This window comes from Panthera leo, chromosome E2 (genome assembly GCF_018350215.1).
Source record: "Panthera leo isolate Ple1 chromosome E2, P.leo_Ple1_pat1.1, whole genome shotgun sequence".
Taxonomy (NCBI): Eukaryota; Metazoa; Chordata; class Mammalia; order Carnivora; family Felidae; genus Panthera; species Panthera leo.
This window is the reverse complement of record NC_056693.1, coordinates 33,360,510-33,376,269: the sequence shown is the minus strand read 5'-3', so window position 1 is coordinate 33,376,269 and position 15,760 is coordinate 33,360,510. Positions and strand designations below refer to the sequence as shown.

Below are 15,760 nucleotides of genomic sequence, written 5' to 3'. Positions count from 1 at the left end.
AAATAGCTCCATCTTGGCCTCAGGGAGAATTTTGATACGTAAGTACTGATAGGTTGCCAGAGGCTCAGGGGATCATCACATTAGGGTGAGGCTCTCCTTCATAAATGTACCCATGTCCACAGATACTAAAAATGACACCTTAGGAAGTGAGCACTTTTTATTCAGTCCCTCCTTGAACTCTTAGAAGAAAGATGTGTTATGGGATGGGGAGCCTTCTTGAAATCTTAGAAGAAAGGTAATATATTGTTATAAAATAGGAAGAAGCCTTAGAGATCACATCATCCAACCTTCTTGGTTTTGTTAATATACTTCCCGTTAATGACAGCACAAGTAGTTATCCCATCTGGAATAATTAGGGCATTGTCATCTTCTGAGAGAGGGGGCAGAAGAAGCTTCCAGCCTCGTTGGGAGACCAGGGTATGAATAGCAGAGGGCTGGAGAAGCTGAGGTGGCAGGTGTAAGGGAGGGGTTGTAGGTAAGTGAGATGAGGACGGGAGTAAGGACTTGAGGGGTTGTGACGCTAGATGAGAAAGTGGTGGCATTGTGGATGGGTGCTCTCAGCAAATAATGGTCTTGGGAGTGAACTGGAAGGAGAAGAGCTTTAGTTAGAATGAGATCTTTGGAGTCAAAAGTTTGAAGAGAAGGCCAAGATTGTGACTGTGTTAGTGAGTGGCTAAAGTAGAGTGAGAACAGATTACTGCAGTAGAAGATTCAAAGACATAAGAGGCTAGAGTGTTGGGTGATTCAGCCTCATGAATTTTGAAGTAGACAATGGAGTTGGAAGGGAAGATGACGGGCCATGTGATAAGAGTCTTACTGCAGACAGGTCATGACCAGGAGCTCGGTAGGTGACCACATATGTTGTTGGATTAATGTTCACAGCAGAACACACTGGAAGTGTATGAATAAAGAGGTAATGTCAACAGACGTTTCTCAACATTTAAATCTCACTATTGGTAAATAGAAGCTAAAGTTGCAACACATTTGGTACATTCGGAGTACTTCTGGTGAATTCTTACAAAAAATACTAAGGATATCTATCTTATTTTGGACTTTCCCATAGCTCCTGCCTTCGTTCCTGGCTAGAACAAGACACCTCCTGCCCAACATGCAGAATGTCTCTTAATATCGCTGACAATAACCGGGTCCGGGAGGACCATCAAGGAGAGAACTTGGATGAGAATTTGGTTCCTGTAGCAGCCGCCGAAGGCCGCCCTCGCTTAAACCAACACAATCACTTCTTCCACTTTGATGGTTAGTTTCAACCTCTAAACCCGTACCCACGGGGTTCTCCCCTAAGGGGATGCTGGTTTAATTATAAATTGCCCTGCCTAGGCCAATTTAATAGAAATATTTCCATCTCAATTGAAAGTGTTCAGTAGGCATGGATAGCACTGGAGAGTTACTCTGTGCCAGGCATTTGCTGGATTCTGTGTGAATATGGGGGCAGGGAGGAGGGGGAGGAGGGGGAGAAAGAGGAGGAATGAATATTGACTCAGCCAGGCCTGTGAGGACCACACTTAATGATAGTTAACCATTGCTAATAATTTATTACATCAGTGTAGTACTTATGCAGGAGCATTGAGTAGACTTTCCAGTGAGTACCAGAAGCAGAATCAGAGCTAGAGCCTTTTCCTTGTCCATAAAATATGAATATTCTGTCCCTTACAGTTTTGCAAGGAGTTGTAGTAAAAACCCTACTTAAAATTCTGAAGCCATGGGCTGCACACCAGGGGCTGGTTGATCATCCTTCTTTAATTCATATTGCAGTGAGCTGTTGTGGATTCTTATCACTTCTAATACCACTGAGTTCCATGAATTAATATTTGTTACCATGAAATAGGTATCCTTGGGATTTTGTTAGGAGGAGTGTTCTTTTTTTTTAAGTATAATTTATTGTCAAATTGGTTTCCATACAACACCCAGTGCTCATCCCAACAAGTGCCCTCCTCCATGCCCATCACCCACTTTCCCCTCTCTCCCACCCCCCATCAACCCTTAGTTTGTTCTCTGTATTTAAGAGTCTCTTATGGCTTGCCTTCCTCCCTCTCTGTTTGTGACTATTTTTTCCCCTTCCCCTCCCCCATGGTCTTCTGTTAAGATTCTCAAGATCCACATATGAGTGAAAACATACGGTATCTTTCTCTGACTGACTTATTTCACTTAGCATAATACCCTCCAGTTCCATCCACGTGGCTGCAAATGGCCAGATTTCATTCTTTCTCATTGCCAAGTAGTATCGCATTGTATATATAAACTACATCTTCTTTATCTGTTCATCAGTTGATGGACATTTAACCTCTTTCCATAATTTGGCTATTGTTGAAAGTGCTGTTGTAAACATTGGGGTACTTGTGTCCCTGTGCGTCATCACAGGAGGAGTGCTGTTTTGATCTGATTTGAGTTGCCAGGGGGTGGAGCATTATGGGAGCCATGGTGTGTTGATGAGACCCCTCATAGGAGGATGAAGGGCAGTAGAGTCTGGTCTCCGAGACTAGGAGGTGAGGCCACGTGGCTGGCTGGGCCACAGGTGCCGGAGGGCTGAGAGGCAGCTGCTTTGTTGGCTGTCGATTAAGGCCTCTACCAGGTAGGACTTTGGAAATACGCCAGCAGATCTTGCACGTGGGGCCCAGCTGTATAATCCGTTACCTTATGAATTTGTACTAAAAACTTAGTCAAAATAGAAAAGTCACTTTGTTTCTCCCTGGGAAGTACGTGAAATAAGAACCTAGTTTTTTAACAGGCACATTTTGTTGGGCGGGACCTTGAGACAGCCATTGAACTTGTTTTTATATTCCATGCCTCGGTGCTTCTTTGTGAAGGAAAGCAAAATAACTCCTAAACAGGTAGCTTGATTAACCAATACTTGGAGCTTTAGCTTAGGGTCCCCCCTTTTCTTGGGGAAATGGCAGAAGCCGCCGACTTCTTGGCTCCACACACAAGCCTGTGTTGTCGAACTCTTTGAAAAGAATTTCGAATCGAATCAGAAAACCAAGGTCTTTAAATCAGATGATGCGGTAGAAAATACCTTATGAAAATAATTGTGAAAATGATGTCTCCACGTGAGTGGTATTTGTGTACGGTGTGACAGGAGCACAAGCCCCTCTCACGTAGCAGCTGTAGAGCCTTAAAGCCTTCCTTCTGTGCCAGGTGGAGAACAGATTGACCTGTGGATCCAGGGCGTCTGGAAAGCAGGAGGGCCTAGTGGTGAAGGATTCTGGAACCTGACTGGTTGCAAATCCACCGTAATTGTGTGATGTTGGGCAAGTTACCTGACTTCTGAGTGCCCTCAGGACAAAAGACCATGAGAACTGAGTTTTCTCTGAGAAGAGTGGAACGGGTATAAAAGTAGCGATGATTCAATGAGCTGATCTGTGTGAAACCCTTGGTACAAAAGGCCTGGCACACAGTAAGCCGTCAGTGGAACGAGCTGGGGTCCCCGAGCGGCTGACCCCAGACTGGACCACACAGGGTACGAGATCTCTAACTTGTGCTGGGTTCTCTTTGTCTTAGGGTCCCGGATCGCAAGTTGGCTGCCGAGTTTCTCCGTCGAGGTGATGCACACCACCAACATCCTAGGAATTACACAGGCGAGCAACTCCCAGCTGAATGCGATGGTAAGGACCGCCGTGCTTCGGGGTGGTTGGTGATCAGGGAGGGGCTGGCCGCTGTGCACTGTGTGCTTCACTCTGGCCAAATAGCAGGATTTTCAGGGGCATGTGACGTAGTAGCTGGGACAACTTCAGTTCATGTGTTTTCATATTTGAAACTGCTTTGGAAACCAGCTTCCATTTTAGATATGTGGCAGATCATCTGTCTGTTTCTGAGCACCGCCAGGTTCGCTCTGTTGTGATCTAGGCCAATCTTGGGATGCTCCTTGATGCTAACCAAAAATATTTAGAGACTTAGTGGCTGGAGAGAATGATGGGCCTTTTATTAAAAGTTGTATAAGGCCTGCTAAATGTGTTTTCCTGACCCTGTCCCCTTCCCTCCCCTCAAATAAGTAAATACACGTGCTCACGCACACACACGCACACACACACATCTGTGGGTATGCACATGTATCTATATACCTTGAGATATGGAGGCACACATACTGTTAGCTCAAGGATACTGTTCAAATATTCTTTGTGTTTCTCTAAAGCTTTGTCATATGGCGGGTATTTTTGTTTTAGAGAAACATGTGTCGTTATCACTGCAATTTAGTGTTCATTGTGATGATGAATGCAGGACTCTTAAAATGCTAACTGCCTTAGTCCTGCTTAGATAGCGCTGCTGGCTGACCTGGGTAAGCCTGGTCAGTACTTCAGAGAGGCACTGGTTCATTTGTTCATTCATTCCTTTATCTTCATGTATTTACTTGACAAATCTGTACTGAAAGCCCACTCCTGCGATGCATGATGCAGTGTAAACGGTTGCATAGCACCTGCCAGGCAAACCGGGTAGATGTGGGCCCCACTCCCAGGAAGTGTAGATTTTAGCCGGGGAGACTGGTTATAAACACAAACAAGATCATTGCTGATGGCAGTGAGTGCTCTGAGGGCAGTAAGGCCGGCAATGCGGCAGAGGTGGAGGTAAGAGCTATTTTAGCGGAGGTGTCTGAGTAGTTCTCTCCGAGGGGCTGATACTTGATCTGAGACAAGAAGGATGAGAAAGAGGCAGTTGGGAGAAAAAGAGGCAGCGGAACCTACGGGTTCAAAGGTCATGAGGTGAGAAAGCCCTCAAAGGTCATGAGGTGAGAAAGCCCTGGGGGCAGAGCGGTCACTGTGGTTGGAGCCTAGTGAGTCAGAGACCAAGATTGTGATGCATGCTGATTTTGCAGAGCCGGGTCATGGCAGGGGTTAGTAGGCCACAGCTCGGTGTAGATCTTATTGTGAAAGTATTAGAAGGTTGTTCAAGGCCTTTTTCCTCCCACAGGGGACTGACAGGACATTTAACAGAATGATTTGCTTCTGAGAGACTGGGTTATAGAGGGGCAGGGATGGAAGCAGCGAGCCCAGTTAGGGGGCTGTGCAATAATGCAGGTGAAAAAGATAGTGGTTTGGACCAGGGTGTTGGCAGTAAGAATGAAAAGAAGGGGCGGCTTGAAGACACTTTGGGATGATGCGCCGACAGGACTGGACGACACTTTGCTTTGGGGGGCCCGCGTACCGAGATGGGCGGAAGCAGGACTGAGGACGGGGCTTCGGCCTTCCTTCCGGCCAGAGGTGAGCCATCCGCATGGAGATGCCACGTAGGCATCTGGACCTCGCCGAAGAGGTCAGGCTGGAGCTGGACGCTTGGGAGTTCTCGGTCTGTAGGTGCTCCTCGAGGCGGGGAGCGGGTCTCTTCCTGGGAGAGGATGCGGCTCACGACGAGGAGAGGACTCCGGGCGAGGGCTGGCAGAGAGGGAGGGGCCACATGGTGACCTAGGAGGAGGGAGACCGGGAGAAGGTGCAAGGCGAGCACGTGGGGATTCTTAGAAGGTGAGGTCGGAGGAGGACGTGTTGGATTCGGCAGAATGGAGGCGGTTGGTTAACTGCAGAGGAACAGGCGGCTTCCGTGGCCTGAGGGATGGGATCTTCCCGGTAGATTGGGAAATGAGTGGGCACTGAAGAAACAGACCGGGGCTGGCAGCGTGTGGTAAAAGTGGGCGGAGCGGTAGAAGTGGTAGCTCGCGAGGATTGTAGTGTCAGGGGAGCTTTTGGCTTTTTTAAGATTTCTTTTTTGAAGGTTTTTGAGCAGGTCCTTTCTGCACAAGTTCCAGAAGCTCTAGAGGAGGATCCAGGGAAGTCATGCTCTCTCATCCTTTGGTCCATCCACCCAGTCCCCGGCCCAGGAACAGCTGCGGAATCACAGTTTGTCTCTCTGAGCCTGGCTTATTTCACTTGCCACAGCGTCCTCCGAGTTCATCCGTGTTGTAGCAGGGGTCAGAGTTTCTTCTTAGGCCAAATGGTGTTCCGTCGTGTGGAGACCACACACACGTTGCTTACGTGACTCTCCGCCGACGGCCGCTTGGATTGCTTCCGCCTTTGGGCTTTTGTGCGTCATGCTGCGACGGGCATGGCTGTACGAGTTCTGTTCTCTGGTCTCACTTCTTTTGAGTACCTGTGGGTCTTCTGTAAAGATAGATGTGGAAGCATGCTTGGGGTGCAAATGGGAACGATCACTAGAGAGGGAGAGATGGAAAGTGCGGTGCACACAGGGAAGTAAAGATGGAAGAGGAAGACGGGAAGCTGGAGGGCGGGGTCAGGAGAGAGGCATTCGCCTCTGTTAGGAGGGCGGACGGAGGCAGCTCCAGCGCTTCGTTGAGGCGTGGTTTAAGTGGAAGGCCTGGCTCATGATAACCAAGAGGCAGAAGCAGCCTGAGTGTCTGCCAGGTGAGTGGATGAATGGATTCCAGAAGTGTGGCACATGCATACAGTGGAATATTAGCCAGCCTTAGAAAAGCAGGAAATCTCATCACGTGCCCCAACGTGAATGAACCTCCGGGACGTTACACTAAATGAAATAAGACCATCACAGAAAGACAAACACTGCAGGACTCCACTCAGATGAGGTCTCTAAATTAGTCTCACTCTTAGAAACAGAAATTAGAATGGGGGTTGCCAAGGGCCAGTGGGGAGGGCGATGGGGAGTTGCTCCTCAGGGTTTCAGTTTTGCAAGATGGCAGAGTTCTAGAATCTGTCGCACGGTCATGTGCATATGGTTCGCCCTACCGTACACTGAAAAATGGTTAGGATGGTTATATGTTTTTGACCATAGTAATAACAGGAAAAGTCCTGGGTTCCTGCTGCCTCTTGCTTCCTCAGGGAAGTGCTCGGCCACGTCAGCAGAGTGTGTGAGTGACGACCTAACGGACACAGATGGTCTGCAGTGTGGCGGCCTAATGCGGCCACCCACCGGCTTGTGTCAGGCTCTGTGTGTGGACTTTGGGGTCTGGCAGCTGTTGAAGTCCTGCAGGTGGATCACCTCGCCTGCTCCCTAAAAAAGCCAGAATCACGGGCACGTAACCCTCTAGGAATAAGAATTATTCTTGGAGTTGGTGTGTTTAGCATTCTCTGATAGTCCCCGGTTGGTCTTTCTCTAGCTCCATGATGGATTGGAATAGCCTATTCTTAACGTAATTAGTTTACTAGAACATACCTTTTTATAAAGATCCAATATTTAATTCACTGGATTTTCTGGAAGAAAAGCTTTGGTCTGGTAAAATGAATCTCAGGGAAATGAGGGGGAAGCTGTTGAAGAATGGAGAAGAATGTTACCTGATTGTCTAGGTTTTTATGGACTCTTCTTCACTTAGTGTTCATTTGACCCTGGGGCGGGGGGAATGATCAGCTCCCGTTCATAGAAACCCTGAGGGGACCCAGAAGTGCGGGGCTATTGGTCCCACTGCTGGGCTCTGCCTGTCTAGCCCTCCCACCCCAGTGAGACACTAAGTGAAGCTTTGTGCGTGTTTCACCCTGGTCTTTGCTCTCAAGGCCCTGATGTTGGACACCTTCTCCTTCTGCAGTTACAGTGCTCTGCTCCTGAGGAGCTAATCCCCCAGTGGTAGACTTCCTTATGCCTCGAAAGCAATCACATTTTTCCTGCTCTTTTGTTTTTTTGATCATTGGGGCTTTTCCACAATAAAACCATGAACATAAGCATTGCAAAATGAATGTACATACCTGAAAAATAAAATCTGGGCCTTTGATGCAAGTATGGGTGGTGGTGTGCTGGGAGACCTGTGCCATCTTCCCCTAGACACAGACTGCTGCTCAGAGCCCCGCCCACGTGGACTCTGAGACGTTTCTAGAGGGCGGTTTGAAACCTACAGCTCTAGTGTTACGAATTTACATTCTTTATAATCTTTTTTTTTCTGATGGTGGTGTAATAATTTACATCGGGTAGATTCACCCTTCGTAGTATCCGATTCTGTGTATTTTGTCAAATTCATACGGTTGTGTGGCCACCACCATACTCAAGGTATAGAAGAGTTCCATCTACCCCGCCCCAGATTCCATTGTGCCCTTTTGTAAAATTGCTTCCTCTTCCCACCTTCAGTCTCTGGCAACCACTTAACCAGTTTTCTGTCCCTTTAATTTTGCCTCTTCTAGAATGTCATATAAATGGAATTATACAGCGCATAGCCTTTGAGCCAGGCTCTTTCACTTAGCCTAATGCATTGGAATTTCATCCATGCGGGTGTGGTATCAGAAATTTGTTCCTTTTCGGCATTATTCTTTAAGGAGAACACATTTTTTTTTACCTGAATTATACCGAGCTTTAAAATGAACACTTTTTAAAATTGGGATATTCTAATTGAACCTGTTTCGGGATCCAGCTGGATTTCCATGCTCTTTTTATTTTGAAATCGAGGCTGTCCCCAGCTACCTGTTTGGCATCCTAGGAAAATGCTAGAATGAGTGAGGTTTGATGGGGATCTGCAGAATAGAGGGGCGCCTTGCCTGTGTTTTCAAGGCGGAATGCCGAGTTCAGTGCTCAGAGCTTGCCATACACCATGACCCCAAGGAGTCACTGTTGAAGGTGAACGTTTCCAAGGCTTCCATGTTTGTATTCCTACAGGCTCATCAGATTCAAGAAATGTTTCCCCAGGTGCCATACCACCTGGTGCTGCAGGACCTCCAGCTGACACGCTCGGTAGAAATAACAACGGACAACATTTTAGAAGGACGGATTCAAGTACCTTTTCCCACACAGGTACACTGGGGTTTTATGCATGAAAAGTGGATTCTGTCTTCACAGAGATTTAATCCTGTAGTTTAACTCTTTAGCTACTTAATTGAATATCACTCATGATTTGATGAAGGGTCTCTGTGAATGTCCTCACTTTCCAAAGTTTGAGGACAGACCCATCAAAGAGGCTCAGATTAAGACAAGGACAAGTGTATTGGGGTAATTTTTTGTACAGATGCACACCCCACATCAGCCTGCCCTCGCCAGTCCAGGAGGTCATAACCTTGGTTCCTCTGGGACGAGGATTGGCAACCTTTCTCTGTAAAGGGCAGATAGGCGTAGGCTTTGTGAGCCATGTGGCTCCTGTTGTCGCATCTCAGCTGTGGCTGCTATAGCACTGACAGTGTGTGAATGGATGTGCGTGACTGTGTTCTAGGAAAAACTTATCCATAAAAATAGGTGGAGGGTGGATTTGGCTGCAGGCCAAAGCTGACCCCCAGCTCTAGGAGGTAATGCCCTCTGTCCCCGGTTGGCTTTGCACATTGGTGGGATTTTTTTCATTAGCTGTAATAGCTATGATACTTCTGTTTTTAAAAGGTCACATTTCCTGGCCCATTATATAACCTCGTTGATGGGCACAAGAACTATTAACATTTGATTTATTTACTCTCATTTTTATGATTGGAATAGAGTTGACCTACAATGTTACATTAGTTTCAGATGTATACTAGCGATTTGACGCAGTATTAACATTTCAAAACAAGGTTCCTGGCAGGACCAGGGGATAGATACATGACCAGGAGTCATTTAACAAGAAATTATTCAACTTCATGTATAAGACTATGTAGAAATCTATTAATAAAATCCTAAAATTTGAGAATCTTTCAAGAGAGAATGAGCCTAGAGCGTGGCATCAAATGGGCTGACATTAGACTTGCCTTATCTGTCCTTCCCTATTTGACCTGGCTGTTGGCTTTGGATTATCCAGCAGCAGAGCCTGGGACAAGGATTCGAGTGCCAGTGGTTCATCTGGGAAGGTTGCAGGAAACAGGCAGCAGGTGGGGCTGTGAGATGGCGGTGCGGGGAAGGCGGCCAGTAAGGGTTTGTTACCCGGCAGGTTACTGTCATGGATGCCTAGGGCTTGATCCCACTGGGGCCTCCCAAGTGGCAGTGAGCAGGGGCATTTGTATGCCACTTCCCGTCAGCTGCTGGTTGACGGCTGCTTGAGGGGGTGGGGCTCAGAGTGACCTTGTGCAGCCAGAGTGAGCTCTCAGGCAATGAATTGCAGAAACTGGCCGGCCCGCGCTGACGTGGCAGGACCTGCAGGGAGATGGGCAGGGCCCCAGAGCATCTGTGGCCTTGGCCAAGATCTCAGACTGCCTAAAAATGAGAAGAACGACAGTACCTATTTCATAGGGTGTTAAGATAAACGAGATGGTCACGTTGAGTTTCTGCAAGCGTTCAGTGTTACCTGCTGTCGATTTGTCACCGTCCAGTCACTGTCACTGAGGAGAAACTGAATGCGGTGCCAGTTGATGACTCAGACTCACACTCAGGCGCCCTTGTCTTCTCTTCGATCTTAGTAGCATCTTCATTTCTTTGCTGCTGCAGACTCTGTCAAAAGCCCAGACAGCGTTGGGGACCGGAGCTCCCTCTGTACCCCAGGATTTCTCCGGCCCTGTTCCATAAGCCCCTGAGCAGCTCTGTATGGTCTGTGGTGCTTTTTCTCTTGCAGCGCTCAGATGGCATCAGGCCTGCACTGAACAGTCCTGTAGAAAGGCCAAACGGAGACCAGGAGGAGGGAGAAGCTTCTGTGCAGGTAAGGTGTGCAAAGGCGGGGTGTGTGTGTGTCTGTGTGTGTGTGTGTGTGTGTGTGTGTGTATGTATGAGAGAGAGAGAGAGAGAGAGAGAGAGAGAGAGTGTATGGGACCGGGGGCAGTCTTGTCGTGCCCGGCAGTGGTCTTCAGTCCTGCCTTTGGTGTGCATGAGGCCTCAGTGGTGTCAGAGAAGGCCTCGTGCCACATTGTTCCGGTATGTCAGGTTAGCAAACCCGGCTGTGCCCACGCCATGGCCTGCATTTCCACCTAGGGCCTGCCGCCACCCACTCACTGGGCATTATCCTTGGGACCTGGGGGAGAACGGAGTCATGCTGTCCCCGGGCCAGCCCTGCCATCTTGACCTTGAGCAGTAGCCCTAGGAGGGGCATGGGGAAGCTGGGCACAGGCAGGACTCTGGGTGATCGGACTCATCTGAACCCAGACAGGGGCTGACTGGGACTCGGCTGTCTCGAGCTGAAATCGTTGAAGTCTTCTCCCCAACACCTCCCTTGGCCAACTCAGAGTTTCTAAGTGCTTCTGTGCACTTCACGCCAATGAGACCCTCTGAGCGGTGTGTGGGTGGGGAGGAGTGTGGTTATCTTGGGAGCCAGATTGGCCTGGATATCCACTTAGGTGAGTCGAGGTGGCCGTCCCTTCCAAAGGCAGCTCCTCTGTCTGGTCTCCAGGGCAGAGGCCTCCCCCTCCCCCATGCTCTTAGCCCCCCACCGTGGGGGTTCTGGTTCACACCCTTTGTCTGTAATTCCCATTTGCTTAATCAATTACCACACTTTCCAGAAACTTTCTTGAGACCGGAGAATACCCCAGACAGCCCCGTCTTTGTGCTTGTGTGCTTGTGACGTGGGGTTTCCCACACACGGGGCTGGGGGCTGACGCTGGTGCTGCCTTGTCCAGCGGTGTTGCTCAGGGTGACGCTGCTCTTCCTGAAGCAGCTGCTTTGATGGGTGAGTGACATGGAAGCTGCTTTCACCCCGTACCTCGTGTGCTTTTCCCTGCAAACAGGAAGGCCTAGAAACTAAGACTCTCTCAGATCTGTTGCTGAGTTAAATTTTTCACACCCAAATCCATATTTGGATTGTGCAGCATTCGTAAAGTGGTACCTGGCTTCTGGAGAAGGAATTCGGTTTTGCATTCCCGGGTTTTTGGATAGCAGGCCCAGCTTAGATTTGAGTGCTGGGCTGGCTGGGGGCCCCTTGGGGTAGAGCACGTTCACTTTCTGTCCTGATCCTTAACTCTGTTTTTATAGTTAGTGGGAAGATGTCTGAACTTTTCCTAGCACAGTGAAGGGAATGTACTTACTTCACAAGGAACGTGCTGTATAGTGTGTCCAGTCATTCCCAAGTAAGAAGTTCTTGGATAACAGTCCGGTTAGTAAAACCTCCGTGTAGCACAAGCGTGGCACTGGCTGTGCGGGTTGGTACCGAATGCGGCCTGTCCCCGGCCTGAGCTCAGGCCTGCTTGGAAGCCAGCAGAACTGGGGTTGCGCATCCGTTTCCTTCCTTCATCTCCCCCATTTACCAGCTGCTCTTTCTACCTCCTCCAGGGTCGGGCTCAGGAGGAGGGCGGGTTAGGACAGGTCACATGACCCCACCATGCGTGTGTGTGCATGTGCTACACGTGTGAGTGTATCACAGTTGTTACCTGACCCATCTCCCTGTCCCAGCTAGCGGCAGAAGCCTCAGCTGTCCTTCCTCAGAACTTGGGCTGGCCTTTTCTGACCATCCCTCCCTTCATGGAGACCATATCACCCTCCAGGCGGTCCTTTGGGCCGGTTCTGTTTCAACAACCTCAGGCTGGTTCCCTCCAGCATCTGTGGCCGCCCCGAAGGACACACAGTGGGGCCTTACCGTCGGTGGAAGTTGGACTCGCTCCCCTTTTTTTATCTGCCACAAGCAGGTGTCTTTCTCTTCGACTCCTTGCGTGTGTTAGTCACCACCAGTCCCCGGGGGCCCCCAAACTCTAGGGAATAGGAGTCTGGACACATGGCTGTCTTGAAGTCCCCTCATTCATTTGACTGAAGGCAGGGAAGGGTGGTGAGGTTGCGTAACAGGTGCCACACGCCAAGAAATCTTACAGATGTGCCAGTCTCTCAGCCTCTTCCACCTCAACACTCTCGTCACCTAGAGGTGGGTGGCTAGGCTGACACTGGCCAACCTGGGTCTGTCTGGTAGCAGGAACATCAATGTTCAGGCACTGGCCTAAGTGTGTGGGGCGCCTGGGCATTGCCGTAGTGTTCAGAGCTTTAGCCAAAACCGAGAGAGTCCCATTTTAATATCCTGTTACACAAAGAGTCTTGTGATCTTATATCTGTTTTTAAAAAGATCCTTAGAAGTTAACCTTTTTAGGGGCACCTGGGTGGTTCAGTCGGTTAGGCATCTGACTTTGGCTCAGGTCATGATCTCACAGTTAACGAGTTCGAGCCCTGCGTCGGGCTCTGTGCGGACAGCTCAGAGCCTGGAGCCTGCTTCAGATTCTGTGTCTCCCTGTCTCTCTACCCCTTCCTGGCTCATTCTGTCTCTCTCTGCCTGTCTGTCTCTCTCTCACTTTCTCTCAAAAAGAAATAAACATTAAAAAAAAAATTTACCCTTTTTTATCTGCCTGCCTCTGTTTTCAGAATCAAGTGAGGGTGTAAAATTTGTGTAGTAAATGTGATAAGACTTGTTTAAGTTTCAGAGCAATTAGTAGAGTTGAACAAAAAATTCCCAGAATGTAAATCAACTTGGAGTTAACTTTATTGTTTTCTGAGAGTACAGTTTCAAGGTGTCTGTGTTTTTCATACCGGTGATCATCTACAAAAAATTGCACTAATCTTGAACATCTGGCATGAGTCGGGTGCTGTCCTTAGTGGCGCACAGGCCTCCCAGAGCCCACGCCGGCCATTATTCATACGCCGATGGTTCCCCACCCGGCAGCCTGGCTCCCTGTGGGTGCAGAAGAACACTGTTCGGGGCACTCAGGTTGGGCGGGGAGTCCTAGCGGGAGGGCGGCCCGTGCTCACAGAGGCCCCCTGCTTCCTCTGTGCCCAGACCGAGCGTGTGCCCCTAGACCTCAGTCCTCGGCTGGAGGAGGCCTTGGACTTCAGCGAGGTGGAGGCGGAGCCCGGCGAGGGCGAGGACTTTGAGGCCCGGGGGAGCCGCTTCTCCAAGTCTGCGGACGAGAGGCAGCGCATGCTGGTCCAGCGGAAGGATGACCTCCTGCAGCAGGCTCGCAAGTAAGTCGACCCTCCGGCTCTCGCTCGCGCGCGTCTCCGGTCGCAACCCAGTGGCCCGGGGACCCTCGTCGCGTCAGGCCCACGTCCTGCCTTTTTAAACAGATTCCAACATTGAAAAGCCATTCAAAACGTTCAGACTCCAAACCTCTCTTGGAAAAGCAAAGGGTCCGGACCTGACCGGTGTCCCCCAGTGAGCTCCCGTGGATGCCTTTGGCCACACCTGCACGGAGCGCCCGCGTGCCCGTGTGTTCTGAGCCCTCAGCGGTGCTTCTGCTTCTCCGAACTCTCGAGGGGAGCACTCTAATTGCATCCACGTGAGAGGCAGGGCTGAAGGAACAGGCCCAGAGAGGCCGACCCGGCCCGGTGTCCGCTCCCAGGCCGCCCTCCTGGCCACTGGGCCTGCCACTGGAGGTGTGGGGTGGCCCTGTGGTGGCCGGTGGAGAGGGGGGCCGGACAGCCGCTTGACAGGCCTCCTCCCCGATGCAGGGAGCCTCTGCCCCTCTGTCCGGGGATGGGTGTCTTTTCCACGGGCTGGTGCCAGGTGACCGCAGGAAGGTGCCCGGGAAGCTGTGTGTTTCTGCGTGTGTGTGTGTGTCCCAGAGCGTCCCTCATCCCTCACGCGAGGCCTTTGGGTTTTGTAGGCGTTTCCTGAACAGAAGCTCTGAAGTCGACTCGGCCTCGGAGCGCTGCCCCTCGGCAGAAGGCACAGCCTCTGACCCCGTGACCCTGCGTCGGAGGATGCTGGCCGCGGCCGCCGAACGGAGGCTCCAGAAGCAGCAGACGTCCTAGCGCTTCCTCGCCGTCCACCGCTGCCGCCTCCGAGCAGCGCGCCGCCACAGAGGCCCGACCCTGCTTCTGCCGCCGCCGGAGGAGGGGTCGGCTGCGCTGCCTCTGTATAAAGCATGTGGTCTTAATAGTGTTTGGACAGCTGACAAACTTAATCCTTTTTTGTAATACTTTCTATGTGACATTTCTCTTCCCGTTAGAAACACTGCACATTTTAACTCTAGGCATGATCTCTTCTGGCATCGACGGGACTTCTTAGGGGGCGGGGCAGCCGAGTGGAAGAGGGCAGCCAGGAAACCCTGAAGCAGGCTGCTCCGACTACTGGGTTACTGCTGCTTGTGGAGGTCACAGCAGACGCTGGTGTCTTTAGCCCCAAGTCTGGCAGGAAGGTGAGGGGGGGCCAGGATTCATAAAAAGCCGCGCGGAGATGTGCAGCGTGAGCCCGACTCCACCGCCGGGTGGTTTCTGTCGTCAAGCTGCTGTTCTCGCTTGGGCGGCATTCAGAACGCTACGGAGGCCAGACGAGCAGGGCCAGAGCCCTGGGTTGGTGGGGGCATCTCGGAAAAGTGACTCCTGATTTGCTGTGTAGAGCAGAGGAGGGGAAAGCCTGGGGCTGCGGAGTGTGAGGAGGTGACCTGTTGTGTCCCAGGACATCGGGGACTGACTGCCGAGCTCCAGTCTGAAGTTGGCTTTGTTTCCGTGACCACTGGTGCTCCTGCGGCTCACGAGTACCTCTGAGAGTCTATCCCCCCTCTGTGTTCCAGACCTGGGGAAGGCCAGCCCCGAAAGGACTGAGCAACAAAGCTTTGGTTTATGGTTCTAGTTCCTTGGTCAAGTCAGTTAGGCAATGCCAGGGGCTGTGGGTTTGGTCCTTTATAGAAAAGGAGAGCCTTACAAACTGAGCAAGTCACTGTTAGAGGGCTTTCTTGAAGAAATAAGAGACCTTTTTTATCTTTCTTCCCCAGAGCCCTTCGTTTTCATGACTTTGCTCCTGTTGGTTTAATTAAACATAGAAAGGTAAGATGCTGAATCCATCTGCCTCGGAGCGGACCCAGGTCCTGAACCTGTTCAAATTCTTCCCACATTTAACTTTCAGGATTTGAAACACGCAATCATAGGCTACATAGTTCAGTTTTATGTTCTGTTGGATTACATTTTTTTTTTTTTTTTTTTTTTTTTTTAATGTTTGAAAGCATAGTTTTATGGTAGTCCTTCGGGGAAGAATCCAGTATTATCTAAAATGATTGGCAAAGTTAAATGTATTTTACAT

At 50.1% G+C, this 15,760-nt stretch overlaps 1 protein-coding gene across 4 annotated transcripts in view; it reads left to right on the top strand.

Moving 5' to 3' along the window:
* AMFR (autocrine motility factor receptor) overlaps positions 1-15,673 on the top strand; it is a 43,671-nt gene extending 27,998 nt beyond the window's left edge. For 2 of the 4 annotated variants that reach the window (XM_042918308.1, XM_042918310.1), the window contains exons 9-14: positions 1,064-1,254; positions 3,514-3,617; positions 8,548-8,682; positions 10,394-10,477; positions 13,520-13,704; positions 14,346-15,673. In XM_042918308.1, the coding sequence (XP_042774242.1) occupies positions 1,064-1,254; positions 3,514-3,617; positions 8,548-8,682; positions 10,394-10,477; positions 13,520-13,704; positions 14,346-14,493 (847 nt within the window). In that variant the 3' untranslated portion in view covers positions 14,494-15,673. Of the gene's footprint in view, positions 1-1,063; positions 1,255-3,513; positions 3,618-8,547; positions 8,683-10,393; positions 10,478-11,739; positions 12,847-13,519; positions 13,705-13,806; positions 14,296-14,345 lie in introns of those variants that run through there. The other 2 variants (XM_042918309.1, XM_042918311.1) reach the window with 2 other exon arrangements.
* The last annotated feature ends 87 nt before the right edge of the window (positions 15,674-15,760 follow it).